The sequence below is a fragment of the Triturus cristatus genome, chromosome 9 (genome assembly GCF_964204655.1).
Source record: "Triturus cristatus chromosome 9, aTriCri1.1, whole genome shotgun sequence".
NCBI lineage: Eukaryota > Metazoa > Chordata > Amphibia > Caudata > Salamandridae > Triturus > Triturus cristatus.
Genome location: NC_140592.1, coordinates 1021950094 through 1021974705, shown reverse-complemented (window position 1 = coordinate 1021974705; position 24612 = coordinate 1021950094). Strand labels below are relative to the sequence as shown.

At 46.3% G+C, this 24612-nt stretch overlaps 1 protein-coding gene across 1 annotated transcript in view; it reads right to left on the bottom strand.

Moving 5' to 3' along the window:
- The window catches only part of NEK9 (NIMA related kinase 9), a 276348-nt gene that overhangs the window by 237407 nt on the left and 14329 nt on the right, over positions 1-24612 (bottom strand). Inside the window, exon 4 of the mRNA XM_085626728.1 lies at positions 22465-22535. Coding sequence (XP_085482854.1) covers positions 22465-22535 — 71 coding nt within the window. The remainder of the gene's footprint in view (positions 1-22464; positions 22536-24612) is intronic.

Genomic DNA, 24612 nt, shown 5'->3' with positions numbered 1-24612 from the left:
GAACCTTCCCACCCTCGTTGTGGAGTAAGTAACATTTAAGTTTAAGTTCATGTTGATTCAGACTTTATCTGATTGCAAGTGTTTTCCCTGGGATACATCTACATGCCATCTTCTCTTTCAGGGCTAATCCTTAGCCATGATTGTCTCCTAAAACTGTCATCTGGTTACAGGTTTGGACGCAAGCAAACAGGACACATGAGGGGGTCGATGAAGACTGCTCTCCCGCGGCGCCAGGGATAAAGGACTATGAACTGGCTGGGCTCTCCCGAGTGGTTGAGATGGAACAGGCAGTCTACCTGTTGGACTCTATGACGATTCAGTTTGTAACATTCCCAAGTGTGAGAAGTTGGCCTGGTATATAATTTTCACTAGTTAAAGTGACCACCTTGTACCATGCCAAGCAACCCTTATGGTGTGGTTGTAAGTCAACCTTTTCGGACTAGCTGCCCTAGTGGTAGCGTAGGCTAAGCAGTCTTTGAGGCTAAACTCGTTAAAGCGTGTTAAGCAGGCTGTTTTACCAAATGCAACCCCCCTTTATACCAATGAAAGGACACCACACAGATATATATATATATATTTATTTTTTAAAAAAAAATTTTTAATGCTTTATTTAAGTTTGCAAAATCAAAACAATACAAAGACATTGGCTGTATGTTCAATAAGAAACCGTCGATAAGATACATCATGACACCTCTGGCCCCCAAATCATCAACAGTATCTAATAATGGCATCAGTTCAGTGGCCCCCCCGTAATCGCCCCAACATTCCCAACTGTCAGAGTTCAATAAGAAACATAAGAAGAACCGCCCGCCAAAGGGCCCATCGTTCAATCTCCGCAGCTGCCGCAGCGGTCGCCCCACACCTCCCGTCCAGCCCACGCCAGCACAGACCAGCATCCCAATCAGAACAGCCATGATGACATAACGTCTTGCCAGGTTCATCACTTCTCCCTAGTCATAACCCTGGCGCCGCGCAGTTCACCCCACTCCCGTAGGCACTATTCCGGAACTGGAGTGTGGTGGGGAAGAGCTCGGCAGGGTAGCGATGTATGTCTTATACGGGCCCCAAATGTCTATAGGTCGTGCCACAGTGGGGAGGAGACTAGAGTAGATCTCGCTGTTTGTGCTGCAAAAAGCCATGGAAGTGAGCCATGCATCTACCGTGGGGGCCATTCGATCCCCCCAGCGCTTAGCAATCTCTCGCTTAGCAAGCAGGAGGCTCAGAGAGGCGAGCCTTCGGACAGTCTTAGGGAAATTTACCGTGTAGCCCAGCAGCGCAACCTCGGGTGTGGGAACCAACGTGAGCCCCAGCATAGTACCCAGGATCTCGTGCACCTGTGTCCAGTATAACTGCAGTCTGGGGCACGTCCACGACAGGTGTGCAAAATCGGCGTGTGGTGCCGTGCATTTCCAGCATGTGTGTGGTCGAGAGGGGTCAATGGCGTGGAGTCTGTCAGGGGTCATGTAGAAGCGGCGAAGGAATTTGTAATGGAGGAGCTTATGGCGACTATTGAGTGATATCGTGCTAGTGACTTTGCAGCAAACGGTCCACTGTTCGTCCGTGATCGGCCTGCCCAAATCCGACTCCCAAGCCGCCCGCAGCCGGGCATCCGCATAAGGAACCAGAGCTCCGCATGACTTATAAAGCTTAGAAACTATGTGGGCTCCCGTGTCTTTATCAATGAGGAGGGTGAGGGGCTCAAAGGACTCCGGCTCGATGGGGAATCCCACGATTTCCGACCGCGCCGCGCAATAAAGCCGGCGTAGTACAAACTTATCCATGAACGTAGCCTCGCTGAAACGCGCCTCCTCCGTCATCGAGAATATGTGCCCGCCAGGGTATAAATCTCCAATCTTAGTGAGGTTAAACTTATTTGAAGTGCGCTGCACCAGGAGTTCTCCCGTACCCGGCAGCAGCCCAGGGTTGGGAAGTGGGAGCGAAGAGGAGTACAGGCGAGGCCGGGCTAAATAACGAGCCAGGCGACCCCAGGCCCAGCTGGTGGTGGACACAGTTTGTATGTCCACTGGGCTCCGGGGAACCCCCTCGGGCAACACCACCGACAAGCGACCCGGGAGAACGAAATCCGCCTCCGGCCGAAGGAACGGGATCCGTGCGTCGGGATGATCGTAGGCGTGCGCACATTGAGCAATCAAGTAGTACAGGTACATATCCGGTACACCGAAGCCGCCTCTGTCATCAGGGAGCGTAATAGTCCTCCAGCTGATTCGGGGGCGCTTCCCGCCCCAAACCAGCTTAATCAAATGTGACCGCAGGGTGGAGAAAAATGCCCGAGTAAGAGGAATAGGGATATTATTTAAAAAAATACAGAAATCTGGGAAGTACAACCATTTTTATAATGGCAATTCTGGCCGACATGGAGAGCGGGAGACGCAGCCACCCCTCCACCTGCGTCTCTAGCCTGGCAATCGCGCCGCCATAATTGAGGCGAATAATTTCGTCAGTATTCAGATGCATCTGAATGCCCAAGTACCGTACCGAGTCGGAGCACCATTCCAACGGGAACTCGCACTGCCATTGGGACGTGCCGCTAGTCAACGGGAAAATGATGGACTTGTGCCAGTTGATGCCCAGTCCAGAGTGGGCTCCAAAGCGGAGAATTTCTCGTATTAGGGGAGCCAAGTTGACCTGAGGCTCTCTGACATACAGTATCGTGTCGTCCGCGTAGAGGGAAGCCAATAAGGGACCCGTCCGGAACTGGAGACCCCTGTGCAGATGCCGCTCCTGGAAATGTCGAATTAAGGGGTCCATAGCCAAAATGAATAATAGCGGGGAAAGCGGGCAGCCCTGCCGCGTACCCCTCGTGAGAGAGAAAGGGCGTGATAGCGTACCATTGATATGCAGACGAGCCGTGGGGCGGCTATACAAAAGCCGCGTCGTGGCGAGGAAGTTCTCCGGCATGCCCATGCGTTGCATGACAGCAAGAAAGAAAGGCCACTCTAGGGAGTCGAAGGCCTTCTCAGTGTCTAGAAGGATAGCTGCGGCAGGCGTGGCCGGGTTGATTCTATGGAGAACCGTGAACAACGTCCGCAAATTGAGATACGTGGAGCGACGCGGGACAAAGCCCGACTGCATGGGCGATATAATGAATTCCATCAATTGAGACAGTCTGTTGGCCACAATTTTGGCCAGTATCTTGTAATCGAGGTTCAATAGGGAGAGGGGCCTATACGAACCACACAGCGTCAGGTCTTTATTTAGTTTTGGGAGCAGAACTATTACCGCTTCACTAAGGGTCGCCGGGAGGGACCCACGCTCCAGCGCCTCTGCGTAGACCTCAATAAGTCGTGGCGCCAGGAGATCCGCAAAGGCCTTGTAAAAATCCCCAGTGAAGCCATCGAGGCCGGGGGCAGAAGAGCCGCGAAGCACCTTAATCGCGCCCCGAACCTCAGTCACCGTTATGGGCTCCGCCATGAACTCCTGCATACCCTTATCGAGGAACACTAGCGCGATTTCGGACAAGTAGGCCTCACGGGAGGCCGAGGATTCACCCAACTTGGTCTTGTATAGATCCGAGTAGTAAGCCAGGAAGTCGTCCCTGATCTCGGTAGGCGTAGTGTGCAGCGAGCCATCCGTCCCCCGCACATCAACTATCAGGGATTTGCTGTACGGGGGTCGCAGAGCCTGAGCCAGCGTGCGACCCGGTCTATCCCCCTCCCCGTATCTACGCACCGTCTGGTACTTCCCCAGGTACAAAATCTCTCTGTCCGCCGCGTCCCTGAAGTCGGCCAGGAGGCCGAGTCGACGCGCGGACACGTCGGCGGTGGGCGCAAGCAGCGCCTCAGCGCCAACTGCCTTTAACTGTGTCTCCAATTGTGTAATCGTCCTGTGCAGCGCCTTTAGGATCCCAGCCTGTTTGGCTATACAAATTCCCCTAATATATGCCTTGAATCCCTCCCAAAGCATGGCCCACGAGTCAACCGATCCGGTGTTAATCGTGAAATAGTCCTCGATTGCCTCGGAAATTTCGTGGACAAATAAGTCATCCAGGAGCGCCCTCCCAGGGAATCGCCACTGCCGCTCATAACCCTCCGACCGCGGGACGTCCAAGCACAATGACACCGGGGAGTGATCCGAATATGTTTTGGGGAAGGTCTGCATCGCGCGGAACCATGGGGCCAGGCCAGGGGACAGGAGCCAGTAGTCAATCCTGGTCCAAGTGTTGTGTTGTCCCGAGAAGTGTGTGTAGTCGGTGGTGTGTGGATTGCGCCTGCGCCAAATGTCCGTCAGAGAGAAATGGCTGCATAGGTCAAGTAGCGCGCGTCGCGCCCTAGGCTTAGAGTGAGCCGCCCCCGAGGTACTGTCCAGACTCTCGTCCAGCAACAAGTTAAAGTCACCCCCAAGTATGAGGCCAGCCGGTTCAAGAGCAGCAAGCTGGGCGGCGAGCGCATGAAAGAATTCCGGAGAATCAGTGTTAGGAGCATACACACACACCAGAACAATAGCATGGCCCATCAACACCCCTCGTATTATGCAGTAGCGCCCCTCCCTATCCCCCAAGAATGCCCGGCAGTGGAACAGGACCCTCTTATGAATCAACACCGCGGTGCCTCTGGCGTAGTTGCTGAAATTGGAGAAGTATCTATGAGCGCCCCATGAGGCCGCAAAGCGTGAGCCAACCGAAGAGTGAAAATGTGTCTCTTGGATAAAAGCTATATCAACTCTATGGCCATTCAAATAATGTAATACCTGTTTACATTTACGTGGGTTGTTCAGACCCCTGACGTTCCAGGACATTAGCGATAGGCCAAGGGGGGACTCGTGCAGGCCTATTTGAGCCATCGGTGCCATGAAACAAGGAAGAAGGGTATAATAACATTCGTGTCTCCGTGTACCTGCATAATTAACACAATGCCAGCCATGTCAAAAAAATCAAAATAACCAATCCCAACCCCCCACCCTCCACCAAGCCATACCACGCAAACGTGAGGCAAACCCCAACCTGTGGAAAAAAAGCAGAGTTGCAAACAACAGTACCATACGCAAGCAATGATCACAATATAGAACATCATAACCAAAAGCGTTCCCAGCGGTGTCAACCAGAGGGGGATGACAACGACCCGCCACCTACCCAGCACTATAAAGCAGTTATATATAAAGCAAAGAGTTCGCAAGTCCCCTGTAACAAATATTCAGAAAGGGATAAAGCCAGTCCACAGGCGCCGACTCAGCCGACCCCAGAGCCAGAGAACAGGTCCTGACTATTCGCTGTTCCACTACGCTGAGGCGATCGACCATCCTCGTCGCCCCCTGGAGGGTCCTTGCGTAGCTTGTAAGTCCGGCAGAATTCCTGCACCGCAGTAGGATTGTCAAAGATCCGCACTCGGCCCTCAATGTCAACCCGGAGCCGGGCAGGGTAGAGCATGCCATATCTGAGGCCCAGATTGCGGAGCGCCGCCTTAACCCCAACGTATTTGCGACGGGTCTCCTGGACCATAGCTGTAAAGTCAGGGAAGAATGAAAGTCTCGAGCCCTGCCAAGTGATCTCTCCCTTTTCCCTAGCCAGTCGCAGGGCCGTGTCGCGGTCTCGGAAGTTCATAATACGGGCAACCAGCGGACGGGGCGGGAGCCCCGGGCCAGGCCGCGGACCCAGGGAACGGTGCGCCCTCTCGACCACAAAGCCTGGTGTGAAGGAGTCTCTCCCAAAAATATCTGAAAAAAGCTTTTCCACAAAAACGTCCAGTCTGCCAGTAGCCGTGGACTCCGGAACCCCAGTAATTCGCACGTTATTGCGCCTACTGCGCGATTCCAGGTCCTCGTTCTTGATGGCCACCTCCTTCAGAATGCGTTCCAGTCTATCTATGCGCTTGGTGTCCTGCCCCGCGCCATCCTCCACGGCCGATATCCTGGCCTCAGCCTCCTGCAGTCTCTTGTCGTGGGCCTGGAGCTTGGTCCCCATTGTTTCCAGCGTTCTGTCCAGGGCGTCAAAGCGACCATCGAGGGCCCTGAACCCAGCACGCATCTCATGCAGCCAGTCCGGGGAAGGGGCACCGGCCGCCGGGTCACCGGGCCGGCCTCCGGAGGGGGCCGTCATATCTGGACGGAGTTCCACCGGTTGTTCAGGCAGCTTTTCAAAAGGCAGAGTTTTCTGCTTTGGGTCCTTACGACCCATGCCCCCACACGGCAGGGCCGCAACCAGCGCGTCACGATGGGAAGAGGGTTCCAGGACAATGAGGAGGCGGCACAAGGGGACAGCGCACTCCGCAACCCACTGGGCCCGTGTCACGGGCGATGAAGCAGCCTTCACAGAAGTGCCATGCGCTGGTCAGCAGCCGGGCGAGGCCCCCACTCCTCGGACCAGGCAGCGCCCTCGCGGAACGTAGGGCCCAAAGCAATCCGGGGCCGTCTGGTGTTGCCGCAGCAGACGCCGCCGAGCTATGCGGGGCGGTGGCGCAGGAGAGTAGGCCGCACCGGCCGCCGAGCACAGGAGCGGTCAGGCGAGGAACCAAGGCAGGGGCAGAGACAGTCCAGGTACTCAACTCAGCGCGGGGCCGCCCCCAGCCCACCCACTCCGCCAACCAGCCGGTACGTCACCCCCGAAGGCCCCCAGACAGTGTCCGCCCGGGGCCCCCCAGGAGGAGACCCAGAGGAAGGCCGCGACCGAAGCACAGAGCCAGGTCCCAGCCCCACCCCAACCAACAGCGGAGCGGGGAGCAGAGCGGACCCCCACCAGTCAGGCGCTCGATGTCCCCCCCTCAGTCCCCCCACAACCCCCCCCCCCCCCCCGGGTACCTGTCGCACAGCCGGCCGCCGTCTCCGCGCACCCGGTCTCGGCCGCTGAGTCATGCCGCCATCTTGATCTGGAGGGCCGGGAGCCCGCGTCCGCCTCCGTCCGTTCCGGGCCACCGCGGGGCCCGATCGATGTCAAGGAGTGCTCCGGGACCAAAGGGGAGTCAATGCCGGGGTCTGACACCCAGCGCCCGCATCAGGATGTCGGGAATGGCGGTGAGAGTGCTGGGCCGGCGGCGGATCTTCAACGCCGCGCGGCCATCTCAGCCCGCAGCTTGGCCACGCCCCCCACACAGATATATATTGAAAATATATATGTATTTATTTCTCAAAGTAACCCCCAGACTCTTTATGAGCACAGGAGCACAAATCGTTAAACAAGATAACGTTATAATATACAGAAGTTGCACTTTATATGGATGGGCCCTGGTGGCCGCTCAAACCATATACTAAAATAGTGGTATAAGTACCACGAACAGGAAAGGGAAAAGGCCTAGGGCCTCTAGAATCGCTGGGCCTACAAGGAGCTAACTTCAGTTAGTGACCAGGAGGTCCACGGGTCGCGTGTGCAGTGAGGAAAGTTACAAAGTTACTGCAGAAAGGGTCTTCTGGATGGACTACGATCTCAAGATTCGAAACACAGACTCTAGAGAGGATTCTCTACAGTTGGGCACCGGAGTGCCAGCTTTACCTCACCCACAGGAAGCGGGTGCATAGGTCTCGAAGTGCGTCGGGTTTCTTCTATCGATTCAATGGAGCCTGATGACAAAGATGCTGCAGGCGGTCGGTCCAGAAGAGCTGCGTTGGATCCAAGGGTGGATCGGAGTTGTAGAAGACCTGAAAGCAGAGGGGACAGTGTTCACAGTCACTAGCCAGTGACCGGCGTGGCACCAGGTAGGTACCAGGCGATGTCGGGTGCAAACAGGTGGTTAGGTGTAGCTTGTCTCCGCAGCCACGTGGTCCCTGAAGGTCGACGACGTCCAGGAGTCGAGTCACGAGCTGTCCCACGCAGGCTCTCGCTGTCGGCGGTGTCGGCGACTCAAAAGAAGCAAACAAGCCTTGGCAAAGGCCGGAGTCGTGGAAATGCAAGAAAGCGGATTGTTCTGACCAGCAAGGTCAGAGGGGCTGCTCTTTTGGAGAGCAGCTAGGGCCAGTCTGGAGCAACCAGACCAGCGTCGTTGATTTTCAAATAGGTCGCCAAAATGGCCACTAGCCAACGGGCCAGGGACCGGGCAGGCACGTCGAGATGCAAAGTGCAGAGGGGCCCCACGCAGATCGTGGAGATGCTGGAGGGCTCACCTTTGGTGCAGATGCTGCTCGGTGGTTGGGCTTCTCAGGACCCAAAGCACAACTTGGAGGGAGCCTCTATCGTTGCGCTTATAGCTTGTCGTCGGTCTTCCAAGATGGCTGGCTCCACATGTCTCGGTGCCTCCACGGGTTCCTTCTGTTCAGGTACTGTGGATCGAGCGGTGAGAGGTCTGGAGGTCCAGGTCTTGTCGGGCTCTGGGCTCGGGCTCCGGCAGGAGGCGGCGGCAAAGCAGACGTTCAATAGCTGGTTGGTGCTTGCGTTAGCAAGATGGTCACTCCCTGACCATAGGGGAGATTTCCTTCAGTCCTCTGTGCAGCAGAGCGTCGAAGTTCCCGTCTTCTTCTTCTTGTTAAGTTGATTCCAGGATGTCTGAAGTCTTAGGACACAGCTCCTACCTTTAAGCGGATTCTAGGGGCCGGACTACAAGCTAGGTCCCTCCCTAAGGGTGGGACCAGGAAGGGGGGTGGTTACACCCCCAATCCTTTGTCCAGCTCGCCCCAGGTCCGGGACTGGTGTGCCCCAGGACCGGTTTGAACTGTCATGTGCACCGAGGCTCCTTGTGAGCCTCAGGCATGTCTGGTTTCTTTCAAGCCCTACCTGACCAATACACAAAATCCTGTCTGGGGTGGTGCTCGCACCTCCCCTGGCAGGAAACCCTTTGTCCACGTCTCCCAAGCTGGAAGGACTCCCAGCAGCAGGAGGGCAGACTTGTGTCTGTGGTGGCAGCATCCATTTTGTGGAGCTGAGCCTATGTCCGATTTTACCCGGGTTTCAGGTACTGTACATGTCGTGTCCCTCTAGAAGGGTGGAATGCTAACCCCGTCGCCAGAATTGGCGAGGGGTTAGTATTCCAATTCGTATGACACCTTACTCGACATGTTTTGATAAAGCCAAACCAAAGATAGCATTTAACCGCGAGGTTCATAATGCACTTAAGAGTATATGGTATGACGATATCTGGAAACGGTAGAAGGAAGTTGTTCCGACCACTGCAGACAGGCTCAGCTCATGCCAGAGCACCATCTCACATAGAACCAAGCACTCTGCCTTCAGGATTGTCAAGGCCTGCCATAGGAGTGACTTATAGGTTAACATGTGTCCCATTTAAGGTTAGGTATAGATATACTACACCTAAGTAAGAGGTGCTTACACCAACTTACCCCAGCTGAGTGATCAGCCAGTTGTGTCAAATGTGTTAGGCCAGGCCAGGGGTGGCATAATACATGCTTCAGCCCCTGGTAGGCCTTAGATACACCAATGCCCTGGGTACCTAGTGTACACTGGTACAGGGGCTCACAGGGTGATCCACTTCCAATTGGTTATGCACCTAGGGTGCATAGTGTCAATTTAGTTAGAGAGAACAGCAGGCTGGGGGTCTGATTAGCAGGCCCACAGCCTCAATATGTCAAAAACCAGTGAAGCAAAAAGCAAAAATTTGGGGTGACCATAGGATAGCAGACCCTACTCTCCTACACCAAGGTTCATGGGAATGAGTTTGTGTTAACTTTAAAATGGCTGCTATTCAATAAAGTGGAGAAAGGATAGCATAATCCTCGCATCAGAGTCCTTAACAGAATTGAAACTATCGGTTATGATAGTTAGGAAATTTTTAATTCCTCTAGATTATCCTCCACAATCAATCAAACCCATTCAGGACTGGTTCAAACAATTAACTGCCCTCAATTGCATCCCACATGTTGTACACTCTACTAGATGCCTATGCATAACCTTGGACAGATGCCTAAAAATGCAAGACCACATCAGTTCAACAACGAGAGTCGCCAATCACCAATTAAACACATTAAGGAAAGTCAAACTGTTCCTGCCACCTGAGGACATGAAACTAGCTGTCCAATCCAGAGTTATCTCTCGTTTAGACAGCTGAATTGTGACCATGGCTGGGCCACCCAAAGATAAACTGGCACCTTTAAGAGCTACTTTGAACTCTGCTGCCAGACTCATCACTGGATCAAGAAAACATGATCACATCACACCAGATCTAATCAATATCAACTGGCTCTCTATCGATGCAAGGATTCGGTACAAGAGAGCCTGATTGAAGCACAAAGCGCTCCATCATAACATTCCCACTTACTTGACAAAAAAACTTGAACTTTCGGGCACGAATTGAGCCCTTGGAAGTTCCAATACTCTACTGCTGAAAGCACAAAAGTTTAAAAAGAAGAAAACCTACAAACTCGCCTTCTCTGGTCTTGCTCCAAGAATATGGAATGCTCTCCCTCCCGAAATCAGACCCAAACCCTCAACAGCTGCATTAAAAAAAATAAGTCAAAGGATTGCTCCTGAATAGCCAAATGCGACAATAAACCAGTAACCTCCCAAAGTAACTTATTTTTTGTCTACAACTCTGGCCTACCTTCCTGCTTAGCATCGGTTTCATGTGCAACCTCCTATTCGGTTTATTATTTTCTTTTGCATCAGCTTCTATGATTCGATGTACAGCGCTCCGATACCCTAGCTGGTCTTGTTTGCGCTACATAAAACTTTTCAAATAAATAAATAAAATGGTTTGCAGCGATCAAGGGCTGATATGTAGGCGAGGTAGTCTAGTACATGAGAATATTTCTGGTTAGGTCTGTACTTCCCCTCTAAATTAAGGCTTCTGTAAGATGGTTGCAAGCTTTTACTTAAGGCTAAGTAAGGGAAGACATCACAGGGTGGAGGACCTGCATTAGAGGTGAATCACAAAAGGTGCGTGTAGTAGGTGAATGAACAGCTTCCCAGTGATTTAAACTATTCTAGCACACAGCTGTTGTCAAGGTGCAACTTTTGAGGGGAAATGTATTCTGGCATAAATAAGGGAATGCACGATTGCTCCCTGCTAGTTCTATCCAGCAGGCTTATCCTACAGTCCAATGAGCTAAAACTCGTATGGATCTCTGGATTATGTTCTTTAGAGAGTAAAAAGTCGCACTGAGCGCTTAGAGGATAAAGGAGAGGTGGTGTAGAATATTTAGCCTCTAGTGTTGATTTGGGGGTGGGGGCGGCATCAAGACAGATTAGATTATGTAGACTTCTAATTTGCTAGTATGCTGTTAAAGCATTACACTAACAGGGACCCTTTGGCACACTTTTCAGCATAGTGGATATCCCATCCAATAAAAATCTGTTAAGTATTATGCCATTGTAAGGTGATCTGCAATACACTGTGTAGTGCCCAGAGCCACAGAGGCAGAGGTTTGGAAGCAGGACGTCCTAGAGTGGCCCATAGTAGATGAACAGCATATTCTGTTCACTAGGAGAGACGAAAAGGTGGGAGGAGGAATTGGAGACATGGGAATGAAACGATTGGTAAAATTAAGGACCCGCCAGATGACGGATCACCATAAGAGTGGTGTGCACAGCTCCGAGCTCCACGAGAGAGCTAGAGAATGGGTAGACCCAACAGGTGCCCCGGGCTAAAGGTTTTGCATTGTAAACTGTATCGAGATTCTCACAATGTAATGAGAAACTTATCCTGTTTATTGCTGATCATGTGCTGTGTGTAAGAAGATTGCAAATAAAAACGTATTATGCCATGGTGTTCTCTGTTCTTAGCAGCATTGATAAGTTCAGACCAATAAAGCCGTTGCCAATATTACTCCTAGGTTTGAGCACTGGGTAATATTCTAAACACTTGTTGGAAAGGCCCAGGTTTTTCTTGCCTTTCATGCTTAACGACATGGCTTTGGTGTTCTGCATGTCAATCTCCATTCCGGTGGACAAAATGTAGGCGTGGATGAATCAGCTAATTTGGGTGGGGCTAGAATGAAGCTGTTGGTTTGTATGCTTAGCCATTTATTGCACCCATTTATATGTACATGTGCCCACATATTTAGATACGTGCGCACTTTATGTACATGTTTATTATGTTATTGTAATTCTTTTCCCATACAGAGACAGTTGTCTAGCATAATGGTAAATGGAGTAAATAAATCTCTAGAATGGTAAGATGAAGCACTGATCTGGCTTTAGAAGCAATCCAAAGGGGCATGCAATGTGGCATTCTAATGCCACCCTTCCCTAGGTTTTAATGGGGCTTAAAGATACAGAAGGGTGTTTAAGTCTCGAGTATGTCTGATTTTCATACGGGTTTATGTTCATTTCGTTGCTACATGTACTCTGGTGCAAATGTCTTTAGCTTGGCAAGGGCATGGCATAAAGAAAACAGCATTTACATGTAGAGTTCTCTTGTAGTAGTTATCATTCAACTTGTTACGAGAGGACCAGAGTTGTGCTGTTATTGTGTTTTGCTGCACCACCTAAGAATTCGTTGAGAGAGAAATGGGAGTTTAGGCAATGGATACTAGTTTATTGATGGACAGAAAGAGTGAGAGGACAGTGTGGTCTTCATGGAAAGTGGGGGGGTGGTGTGTGTGTGTGGTGTGTGTGGGGTGTGTGGGGTGTGTGGGGGGGGTGTATATCCATTGCATTCTTAAATTTTGATGTTAAATTCTACGGCCGATGAGCCTTGAAATTTTCATTTTGTGTCTATGAACTCAATAAAAAAAAAAATACAAAAATACAAAACAAATACAAAAAAATGAGTGATAGGGAAGCAACCCAGAAAAATGGGCAGAATACAAACAGCTAATCATTTCATGAATTAAGTAGAGATCTTCGTCAGCGAGTTGTTACAGAAGTATATTGCTCTGGATGATGCAAGCCTAAGAAAAATTTACAAATGTTTCACTGATGAGATCAAGGGGTAAGCTGCCAAGCTTTAGAGCCAGAAGCGGGTCAATAATGGCTAGGCCCACTCCTATTCCGGTTGCCAGTTTCTATGCACAATCACTAAAAGGAGGAACATGGAAAGGGATCTCACACAAGAGGTAGATCTTTGTTTCTTCATCGAGTGCTACAATTTAAACTCTTTGAAACTTTGTGTAAAAGCCCCACTCTGGAAGAAGTCAACTAATGATAAATCAACAGCGATCCAATGAAACAGGTACAACAGTATGTATGTTCTACAACAAAAGCTGAGACTGCATACAAGTCAACCCCTGGTCACTGTGCAAGACGGAGCTGAATCATCAGCAAAGAATGAATAGTGAAAAGACAGAAGACTGATCCCTAAAAGCTGGGTTTGAATACGCATGTTGTAATTAGTTTCATCATTATGAACATCCTAAGGTGGTAAAGTAAATAGTTAGGAATTATATATATAAATGTATTTATAGGCACAAAGACATGAAATGAGATTCCAGCTGAACTGGCTGGAATCGATGAATTGTCTAATCTTATACATGAAGTACATTTGAACTGTAAGCAACTTAAATCAATGGGGATTGGTCAGATGTCATATTGACCATTGTTGGTTGCTTACCTATGTATAAAAGATTGCATATGAATGCTCATTTCATTGTTTGCCCAAGCAAGTAATTAAACCCGAATAAAAATAGAGACTATGTATTACGCAAGAGAACTGGGACTGGAATATGTGGACTATGAGTCTCAATCTCAACAGCAGCAGAGATTAGGAGCGACAGATGTGTGAGCAGACTGTTCCAGAGGTGGGTAGGGAACTACAACTGAAAAACAGGTGTCATTCAGTTTGTGACATTGTCTAGGAAACGTTTTTTCACGGAGCACCAGTTGCATATAGGAGAGTATGTCACACTTGTATCTTACAGCTATTTTGGGTCGGAGCCTTCTATACCTTTATGCCAGGCAGAAAATCTTTCATAATTAGGACTCTGACTAGAAGCAAGTGAAGGCTTTTAGGTGGGCAGCTTCTGGTTCATGTTTTATTAGTCCAAACATTTGTCTCACAGCCATGTTTTGTAACATCAGTATTCCTTTGAATAAGAAAGGTGGTACCCTGACTAGTCTAGTCAAAATGCCCAATGCTTCCAGCACTATGGGGTAATATGGGAGCACAACAAATGGGAGGAACTTCCTTAGGAGTTTCTTCTGGTGTAAGAAGGTTTTAGATCACTGTTTGCACATGTGAGCTCATGATGAAGTTCGCGTCCCACAACACTCCCAAGTTTCATTCTTCAGTTTCGTTAGGTAGTTGTAAAGTAAAAACAAAAAGTAATCAGGACACAATATATTAATATTTTTTAGCAAGTGTGCTTGGCAAAATAGAAGCTTTTTGTTGAAGAACAATTTATTTTGAAGCAGGTATCTATCATCTTTTTGCTTATGATTTCAAACTGGTTGTGACATCCTGTGACTCCAAGCAATGTAAGTATTTCTTTTGCAGAAGAGAGCAAATGGAGAAGATGGGACCAGCTCCTATAAAAGTGTAAGATCTGTGGTGGCATATCTAGAAAACGCCTACTCAGTAATAGAAATACAACTTCTATGGTTAAATGTCATGGCAAATTGATTTAAGAGATGTAATAGTTTTATTTCATTGTTATTCTCAGGAGCTCTGTAAACTGCTCTTTTAACCCGAGGGGCATCTTGGTACAATAGCAGTGAAACATAGAATGCTTTAGGTGACCCACTAGATTCCTCTAGAAGTTTAAAACCAAGCTCTTCAGAGCTTTGTGAAATTCAGCAGACTGCCTATAAAGCCGAAATGTGGCAGCACAGGGTTCCAAACAGTCACCATCTGTACATACAGACAGTGCGGTCACTAAACCCAGTGCGCCAAAACGTGGGAATCACCAAAACACTTTCCAACTCATCTTAATGACCACTAAGGGGTTAAGTTTTAAAAATATTTTCTTAAGAAAAAGGGGTCAAAGTAACTGATTATATGCCATACAGGGAGATTCAGAAGACCAACTTGAAACCATAATGCAGGTTAATGGAGAAAATGCCATCCTGAGCAGATGTGCTAAACTTCTTTAGCCACGGAACAAATCTGGCTATGAAATTCTTGGTATTTTGTAGAAGACTCAAAGAGAGGGTGCAACACATTAGGAGACAACTCTCATTTAAGGGCATGGCCACAAATGTCGCCTTCAGCAAAGTATTAGTGCAGGAATGGACAGTCACTAGTTTCTAATGTGGTTGGAAAATCCAATATGGATTGCACACAGACTCTATAGGCACACCTCCCCTATGAGATCCAGAATTACAGCAAGAACTCCATGACTAATATTCATATATCAAACCCTTGTCTGCAATGGGTCTAAAATGCAATATATTGCTGTATCGCAGGAAAAATGAAGTATTGGCACTCTCTCCAGTAACTTTGAAAGGACAGCAAAGAGACAGGGAATAAGTCAATGGGCAATGTTATTCACCGAAACAAAACCTCAAAATTCACATCAGATCAAATCTTTATATTAAATATATATTCTTGTCTTACGGATATTGAAACATAACATTATATTTCTTCCACAACCACACTGAAGATTTACAACACAGATAATAGTGAAACCTTCTGGCAAACAAGAATTAGCAATCTTGTTCATTAACAGGTTCTCACAAAGGAGAGGCATTTGTGCAGTTCAACAAGCAAGTGAAAAGACCCAAATTAAACTACAGATGCCCATCTTCAGTCCTTGAGGTTCACAGCTGAGCCAAGTTTTCAGGATCACTGATGAATTGATTACAGAAGAGTTAAATGTAAGTAACTTTCTGATGTGGAATCCTGGAAATCCCAAGATAGTGAATGTACACCCTTGCTCTAGACCAATTTGTCATGTGCTGCATGGAACTTAGAACTTTCCAATCATCTAGTTCCATCTGGCTCTCCCTCCGACTACTTGTCACAAACTTACACATTGCTGTTTATCTCCTACTTTCTTAAAGTTAATATCGTTGGGCAATTAAGTTCTCTATAACCCATGTGGTAAGATCTATACAGTTTAACTGACCCAAATATATAAACAGGTTTCTTTTGGATGAAGTCCCACAGGCAAATAAAAACAAGAAATCAAAGTCATTGTAAACATGCAATAATCACAACAACCTAAATTGTGCAGATCTTCTGAAACTGTAAGATTGCAATTTTACCTGCCTAAATTCAAAAGTTAATCCCAAAGTGAGGTTTATAATATTAACTGGTGGATACATTTAATAAACAATTTTACAATTTTGTGATTTGTTCACTTGTAGGTAATACAATCAAACCTTTCAAAGATAAAAACAAGGAGAAAACAAACTCAGATAATCTTAAACAAGGACCAGAAAACTAGCAAGCAACATTTACTGCAGGCATATGAGCATGTATTCTTCCTATTGAAAGCTTATAGACATCCATATGGAATAAAAAAAACTCATCAAAAAGAAGAATGTTGAAAGAACTCAAAGCTGTTACGCAATTCTTTCAAGAGGTATTTCATATTTCAAACTACAACTCATAGGAAAAGCAACAGAATGCAATGTCACTCCCACCTAGGGCAACCCATTACGTGGAAATTCAATCAGCACATTTTGAATAACAGCTGACAAACCACATATCATGAAGTGGTACTTATATACTGAAACTTGTTCATTAGACGCAAGTGTAGTGAAGGACAGAATCTGGCTTCTACTAGAAACATGACATATTATATATTTTACAATGATGTAGACAAAGAGAGGATTACACATTTGAAAGCCAAAATAGACAAAGTAAGTGAGCATCCTCCGTTATAACACACTGTTCAAGACAAGCTCATCCTAATCACAGTTTCTACTTTCCTTAATGTTGCTCCTGCCACATTAGATACCTTTATCTAGTAACCAGTTTAACTTATCTCAAGTCAGACTAAAGGTCAGAAATACATTAATTGAAGGGAAAACATAGTAATCAAATGAAAATAATATTTACAACATACGAGTAACACAAACATGGGCCAGACTTCCCATTGGTAGCAAATTTAACATTTGCTCCAACAAAATCAGTCAGATTACCAAGAAACACTATCCTAGATATAGATTCTCAAATGAAACTCTGCATTAAATTGTCCACAGTTACCTGCAAAAGAAGACAGGACAAAAGAACAAAATGTACATGACTTACTACTTTAGGTTCCACAAAAAAGGCTTATTCAGATGCCAGCTGAATCCAGTCTTTGCACAGATCACCCCATCTATATTCCCTATCCAAAAACAGCACATGAAGAAAACCCATCCCATTAGTCTTGTTGCCAAACTTGGATTTTAATTTAACTTTCATAGCTACCCACTATGCTTTTTCCACATATAAATACACATGTACAGTATTTTTTACTGTATAGTTGCTGTCCAACTGCTATAAAACTTCAAGGTAGAATTACAAGATACATGGCGGTGAATACATTAGCTACAGTTTGACTTTCATTTCTGGTTTTAATTATTTAACTTCAATGAAAAAACAAAAGGAAATTCAAAGAAAAACACTGTATATACCAAGCAAAAAATTTTACGACACCAACAGGCTTATCCATCATTTCGGTGCACTAAAAACAACAAATCCAGTTTATTCAGTACCAACAATTCAAGAAGATACCAAAGAAATTCAAGAGAAGCAGCTAATAAAGAAAAACAAACCGGAATCCAGGAAGGCATGCAAGAATAACATTTTGCTTTTTCGATCATAAATTACAATCCATCAAGCTACCAGTACTTTCAATACACATTTTACCACTGTATTGTGCGTCTTTGTTAGATAGGACTTTGGCGGCTGCATCAAACATCTATACTGTAATGTGGCCTAAGAGCACATTGAACACTGAGCTCACTCATATACCAAGAGTCTGGGTGTAGTCAGTATTTTACAGGCAGTATTTTCTATGGGTACTGTTTTTTTTTTTTATTATACTGGTGTATATGACTGCACTCTTCTTTGAATAATAACAGTATATTTATTAGTTTTGAATCCACCCCTCAAAGAAGGGCAACAAGACATATGTTAATGTTAGGATGGGAATGACCCCTGATTGGTATACAGGCATTATTTTTGTCTAACCTTGATTACTGGGGACAGCCAGGTGTAGATATCTCACATTTCACTGTTTCCCTGTGTTGGCTGTTTCTGCTTGAAGACAGACTATCATACCTGTTGTGAGCAGCATCACTTTACACAAAGGTTGTTTCTGGAGAGGAACCTAAGAAGGATACTTGAAACAGATCCACCCCAAACTAATTCTAAATTTGGTCACATGGATTTACATCCACAATCAAAAACATTTGTATAAATGTGGGATCTAAACCACCCTACTTTGTTCTAGTTCCACTTTCTTCATGACAAAGGAATGGAATGCCGTGCAGAGTATTTGAAGAGCAGCAGTTTAACCAGAGCTGGTGTCTGTCTGACAGCCATGCTCCCAGAGGTGAGGGATATCACCCGAAGTCTGCACTTTCTGGCGAAGTACCCGAGGATCTGCCCAGTGCCTCTAAACAGATTTTGCAAATCGATGGCCTAGTGCAAATCTTCCAAGAACCAAAACAGCTTCCCTCTGTATAGGGACGCTCCAGCTCTTCTTTCCCGTAGGTCCAGTGCTTAATTTGTAAAACACCTAGTGCCGGGGCCCTCGACAGGCGAACACTAGAGCTTGCACCATCCGTTGCTTCTGGCAGCACTGCCAATGACAGCACCAACACACTACTAATCATCACACTCTTATAAGTGTGACAATTCATACTATTATATGCCCCCAAAGCTATAAGAATGGCTTTGGAGGCAAATACTACTAATTGGTAATTTAAATAATAAACAGAAGTTGTTGTGCTTGTACCTAAATTGGCAGACACCACTACCATGTGGCAGACAGTCATAAACCCCGGTGCTGGCAATTAAGTGCCGGTGCTGAGCACCTGAAAGCACTGGCACAAATTAAGCACTACACAGCATCAAGGTTTCTTTCATTGGCCAGACTTATCACAAGCATAAGAATTAGGCAGCAGCGGTCCCATTCATGGCAATATGTTTGCTCTGAACAGATGCACAGTCTCCCGGTTGACCAAATGATGAACAATTCACTTGCCCCAGAGGTCTAGTATTCATAGGACTTTGGGAGCAGAGGCGGACAGCATGAGGCAATCAAGTGCAGACTTTAATTCAATCACTCAAGCCAATCCTGCAAAGGTTTTCTCTCATCTCTGCAGGCTTCCACAGCAAAGTTTGGTGTGGAGTCGCTGAGGCCCTTTTATGATGTCCAGCAGGTCACTAATTCTAGGAAACACAAACGCAGGGTGAATTTCACCACAGCAGTTGATGCCTACTCTGAACGATGGGAAGGGGAATGGGGGGGGGGGGGGGGGAGCAGGGTCTTCCACAGGTAAAATCAGTTTCAGTGAGGGGGGTCTTAATCATCATCTTGGGATAAGAGGGAAGTAGCACTTTCATTCAGGTTGGAGAATCACTTTGGGGGACCAGTTAGCTCCTGCTGACTAACTGCCCAGTAAACACAAGGAGCACCTACACAGTGTTCAGAATGTCATATTCCCTAGAGGAAAAACAGAGCAGGTAAAGCTTAAAACATACTGATTTTCAAACCCAGGAAGAGGACTTTTGTCCCAACATGGTTTCTTTCATTTTGCACTGAACAGATTTTTGAAATACAATGCACTTAGAAACCATGGATGGTTGTGCAGGTTTATCAGATAGTCCCCAACTTTACCTCCAACTTCATCATATTTGAATTAAGGTATTGTTTCCCTAAAATCATTATGGCTTTCATGATGGCACCTTTCATAATATGGATATTAGGCATACTTTCAAATAAATTACACACAGTGTAATATTTGATAGGTTTTTGTAATTGGGATGGAAATCTAAGATGCAACTACAGAGACAAAAGTAACTAGACATTTTTGAAGGAAAAGTTATAAACAAATCAATGTAGAGTCCCACTGATGGAAATGTGCGATAGGTAATTTTACAATATTGTAGTAAAGGAATATCACTGGAATATTTCTATAGAATACTTCTAACATTTAAATTAGTTTTTAATGGAAACCCCCTTATTGAATCACAGTGTGGGCTTAGGTAAACATTACTAAATAACTCAGAATTATCTTAAAGTTCTTAAAATAAAGTAAATATAATTGTACATTAAAGCAATCTTGAACAATATTTCTAAAACCCTTTTAGGAAATTCAGCAGGTGTATGTGTTGCGTGGTCTCCATCACCAAATGACTCTTAACAATGTTCATACAGAGAGTCTGAGATATAGAGCTTTCCACAAGACAGGGAGCACTGCATCCACAATTTATCGCACAAAAGGAATGGCTATCACAACTGATTAATTATTCCATGGGTTTACAAATACCATTTCATAATCCTTCAAAGTAACCAGATAACAGAGTAATTCACAAGTAGCAGGGTGCAATGTTAAGCATTTCACAAATATACACAGTGAAAAGCTAAAAGAATCCTTCATGGGTCAGAGGGGGGGCTTTTAACAGACAAATGTTATAGATGAAGTAGTTAACAGGCATTCAATGGAAACAAACCACTTTTTACAACACCTAATGATCCTACAAAGTGATTTGTTTAAAGGACCAGCCATAGCAAAAAGGGGACTTCAGACACCAGTCCATGACCCAACTGCAGGAGGTGACTACAGAGTCATTCACTAACCCCAGAAAAATTCATCAGCTCATGATTCTTTAGGTCACTGGCTACAGATCTGTAAAATTGCCCTGGACACTGAATTGAACACATAATTACCATATACTACAACAGGCTTAAATCATCCAATGGAATAAGTGTCTCAGGGTAACGACTAAGGGCCAGATGTACGACCATGGCATTTACCGACTCGCAAATTGCACTCAATTGCGAGTAGCAATTTGCGAGTCGCTAAATGCCATGTACAACAGGGTCAGAGACAATGTATGTGATTCCCAATGGGGTCGCAAATTGCAAGCCTCATCAATATTCATGAGGTACTCGCAATTTGCGACCCCATTGGGAATGGCTGGCCCTCCCAGGTATGATGGACTGCTGGGCTCAGCAGACTTCCATGTCTGGGACTGCTTTTAAATAAAGTATTTTTTTTTGTTTAAATGCAGCCCATTCTCCTTAAAGGAAACAGGATGCATTTAAAAAAATTAAACATTTAGTTTCATTTTTTAAGGTCAGGCAGTGGGACCACTGCCTGCCCCTAAAAAATATTTTCCCCTGCATTCACAAAGGGGAAGGGGTCCCCTGGGGACCCCTTCCCATTTGCGAGTGTTTTACCGCCCCCACTTGAAGAGGGTGGTAAATTGCTAGTGTTTTGCGACCGCAATTACGGTTGCAAAACATTCTTACATAGGCCTCCGGCTCCCTGTTAGGAAAGGACGCCCTTGGAACACCCCTTCCTAATAGCGCCTCGCAACTCCTATTTAGCGAGTCGCAAAAAAATTGCGACTCGCTAAATAGGGATTGTACATGGCCCCATTAGATTTTTCATGTGCAAACCGGTCTCAAACCCGTTTGCGCATGCAAAATAGGGTTGTACATCTGGCCCCAAGTACTCTATATGTGCAACATTCACAAACTGCAGGCTTTAGGGCAAAGAAGTCATCACTAAATGGCCACAGAATCACTGTTTCCACCTTCCAGAGGCCTTTAAATGTTCTTCATTCAGCACTCACTGGGCGAGTTAAATGTTGCCAATTGAAAACATTAAGCAGAACAGGCATTGACAAAGCCAAAAGGTTTCGCTTTCGTGACCTACTGGCTTTACAAATGGTTTTCAGCTATGCTGCACAGCATTTTAGATGCTGCACAGCATGGTAAAAGTTAAAACCACACATGCACACTTTTTGTTATCAATTCAGTTGGATTGTTAGTAAAAAAAAAAAGAAAAAACAGCAAAAAACGTTTTTTTCCTAAATCGAGGTGGTGGAAGTGAAGCAACATGAGGGTAGTTTGGGTTGAAAACCAAAGCAACACAGGAGGCTGAGCAAAAGCAGCAAGGGTGGCTAGAGATGCCAAAGCAAAACGGGAGAGGGGAGCAAAAGCAACATAGGGGTTGAGGGAAAGCAACATGGAGGGAGCAGGTGTGGAGGAGCGCAATGCAGAGAAGCACACAGGTGAGCCCAAAAGGGAGGATGGCGGGGAGAAACAGTCAGGCAACAGAGAGAACATGGAGTGCAGAAGGAGAGATGTACACCAGGGGGACGGCTCAAAAACAAATACACTTTAACAGGGTGCTTCACACAAAAGGAAAAAAAAACACTGCTTGAAAAACAAGCGGCGGGATCAGCGATGACAGCCAAAGACATTGAAGAGAGGCAATGCTCTATGGGAGGGACAAACACAAAACTGACACGCTGGGACATGAATAAGAAGCAGGCAAATGACAGTGACATAAAAAGCCAACCAAAGGCAAGCAATTAAGGGGGGGGTTTCAAGCCGTTCTTTATTATAGGTAAGCAACAATATGCCTTACAACAGACAGTTCATACATTGCCTAGTAGAATCAACCTAAAAAACAGAGAAAATATTAACAGGACACGCTTATCCCTAAATGAGGGCTTTCAAGAAGGTAAATAGAGTGTTGGGTTCCAATTCTCCACCACTTCAGTGCTATTTCCAAATACCCACCTGTGCAGGATCCCAGCTTTGTGAATGCAACTGACAGCAGAGGCAATCTGGAAAAGGTACCACATCACAGTCTGTTCAAAAGGAAAAGGGAAACGACAAGGTGCAGTCAGATAGAAACCACAGGAATGTACCAGTCAATGACAATTTTGTATACGAAGAGAGTGAATAAGCAACATTTTAGCTGCAAGAGGTTCTATCATGACACACAGCAGGAAGACACTTTCTCTTTCACCCACCACTACTGTGAACAAAGACACCTCTGATTCTATGTGGCAGTCACATTTACATTGGAAAGCAAAATATGACAGCGTGGTGGAGTCTGAGATTACTCCAATTTAAAATGAGAGGAGTTCCATAAAACACTGAAAGCAAGACAAGAAACCTCAAGTAATGAGAAAAGAGGATGAAATCAACAGGACCTACAAAATATGAAAAAAGTTACACCAACTGGGGTAAACCATAAGCACCCAAACAGGAAAACAATGGCTTTTGGGAAGAGTCATTAAATGCTGAGAACTCAAGGGAGGACAAGGTTCTCGTTCAAAACACGTGCTTACATGGGAAAACAGACGGGTGGGGACAAAAATTGCTGCTTATTTCTAATCCAACACAAGAGGTATAGGGAGCACCTTATCGCCACCCACATACAGTCTTTTTTTTTTTATTCCTCATTTACTGCCATGGTTCCAGACAACTGAGAGCCTACCACATGGGTAACAGAACTGCGGGTGCACCATTGCGCTGGCACAGTCAATACTGGAAGGGAAGTAGATGAGAGATCAAATACAAAAGCCCTACAGCTGCCACGGCCCCGCTAACAGTTCAACCGATGTTAGCCAGCTGACAGAAGTTAACCAATTTTATGGTTACACATGCCGCTGCCGATGATGTGTGCGACCTTGGCGAAAGGAAGGGTGACCAACAAAAAAGCAGCAAGATAGTACAATGGCAGAGTAATCATCGGAGCTGGGGTGAAAAAAAAAAAAAAAACCCCAGCGAGATCAGGGAGACCCCTCCAACAATTTCCAAAAGTTTCTCCTGTCACAATTGCCGGTCCTAGCTATGTCGAGTTTAGAAATCTGGAGTAGAGATCTGTGCCACTCATACAGCGATGGTGCGGTGGGTTCTTTCCAGCGTTTACAGATTTCTCTACGAGCCACCAGCATTGCATAAAATAATAGGTTACCAGCCATAGACCGTGTAGAGTCTACCGTTCCGAAGATTACTAGTTTCAGGTCTATTACTATCAGGCGTCCCAGCCAGGCCGAGAGTTTACTACTAATTGCGTCCCAAAATGGAGTTAAGTGAGGACACTCAAAAAACATGTGTGAGTCAGCAGCCTCCATAAGTCCACATCTCGGGCAAGCCACCGGACCTCCTGCAGCAAATTTCGAGAGCCTTTGTGGGGAATAGTAAGCCCTATGTAGTGTAAACAAATGGTTCCTGCGTAGCCAAGCTGGTTTCACTAATTCCCACAACAGTTTACAGGAGAACAACCAGAGATCAGCAACGTTGGAGTCAGGTATCAAGGAACTCCATAGCTGTTCTGGGAGATCAAAGTCGCCATCCATTTCATCCATTATTAGAAAGTACCATAGCGAGACCTCTTTTTTTACAGGAGGCTGATCGACTAAAAGGGGTTCCAGGTAGCTTCCTCCCCCTAGAGCGGGCTTATTAGGTCGTGTGGGTCGTGTTTTTGCTGCTTGGGCCCAACTTACTATTTGTACATATTTAAATCTTGAGAGATTGGGCCCAACTTTACGAACTAAGTCCTCCCATGGGAGCAAGGTACCTTCCACAAAAAGATCCCCCCAGACAGCTATCCCAGATTCCCTGAGTGGTATTGCAAGTGCATCACTTAGCCAGTTTGGCGCCTCTAAAAGATCCCATAAAGGTGCCCTACTGGAATAATACCCTAGTTTAGTACAGGATTTTATTTTTGCCCAAGTTCTTGCCAGGCCCTGTAAGATCTTCAACTTCACCTTTTTTTAAAAATTTGGGGTCTCCAAACTTAGAGAAAACCTGACTGCCCAGCTCCTTCACCCTTCAACAAAGTAGCAAACAAATTACCAGTCCCTACGCCTGAAGGTGTTTTTAACAGCATACAGGAATGGGAAAGCTGAAATGCCCAGGCATAAATCTGTAAAT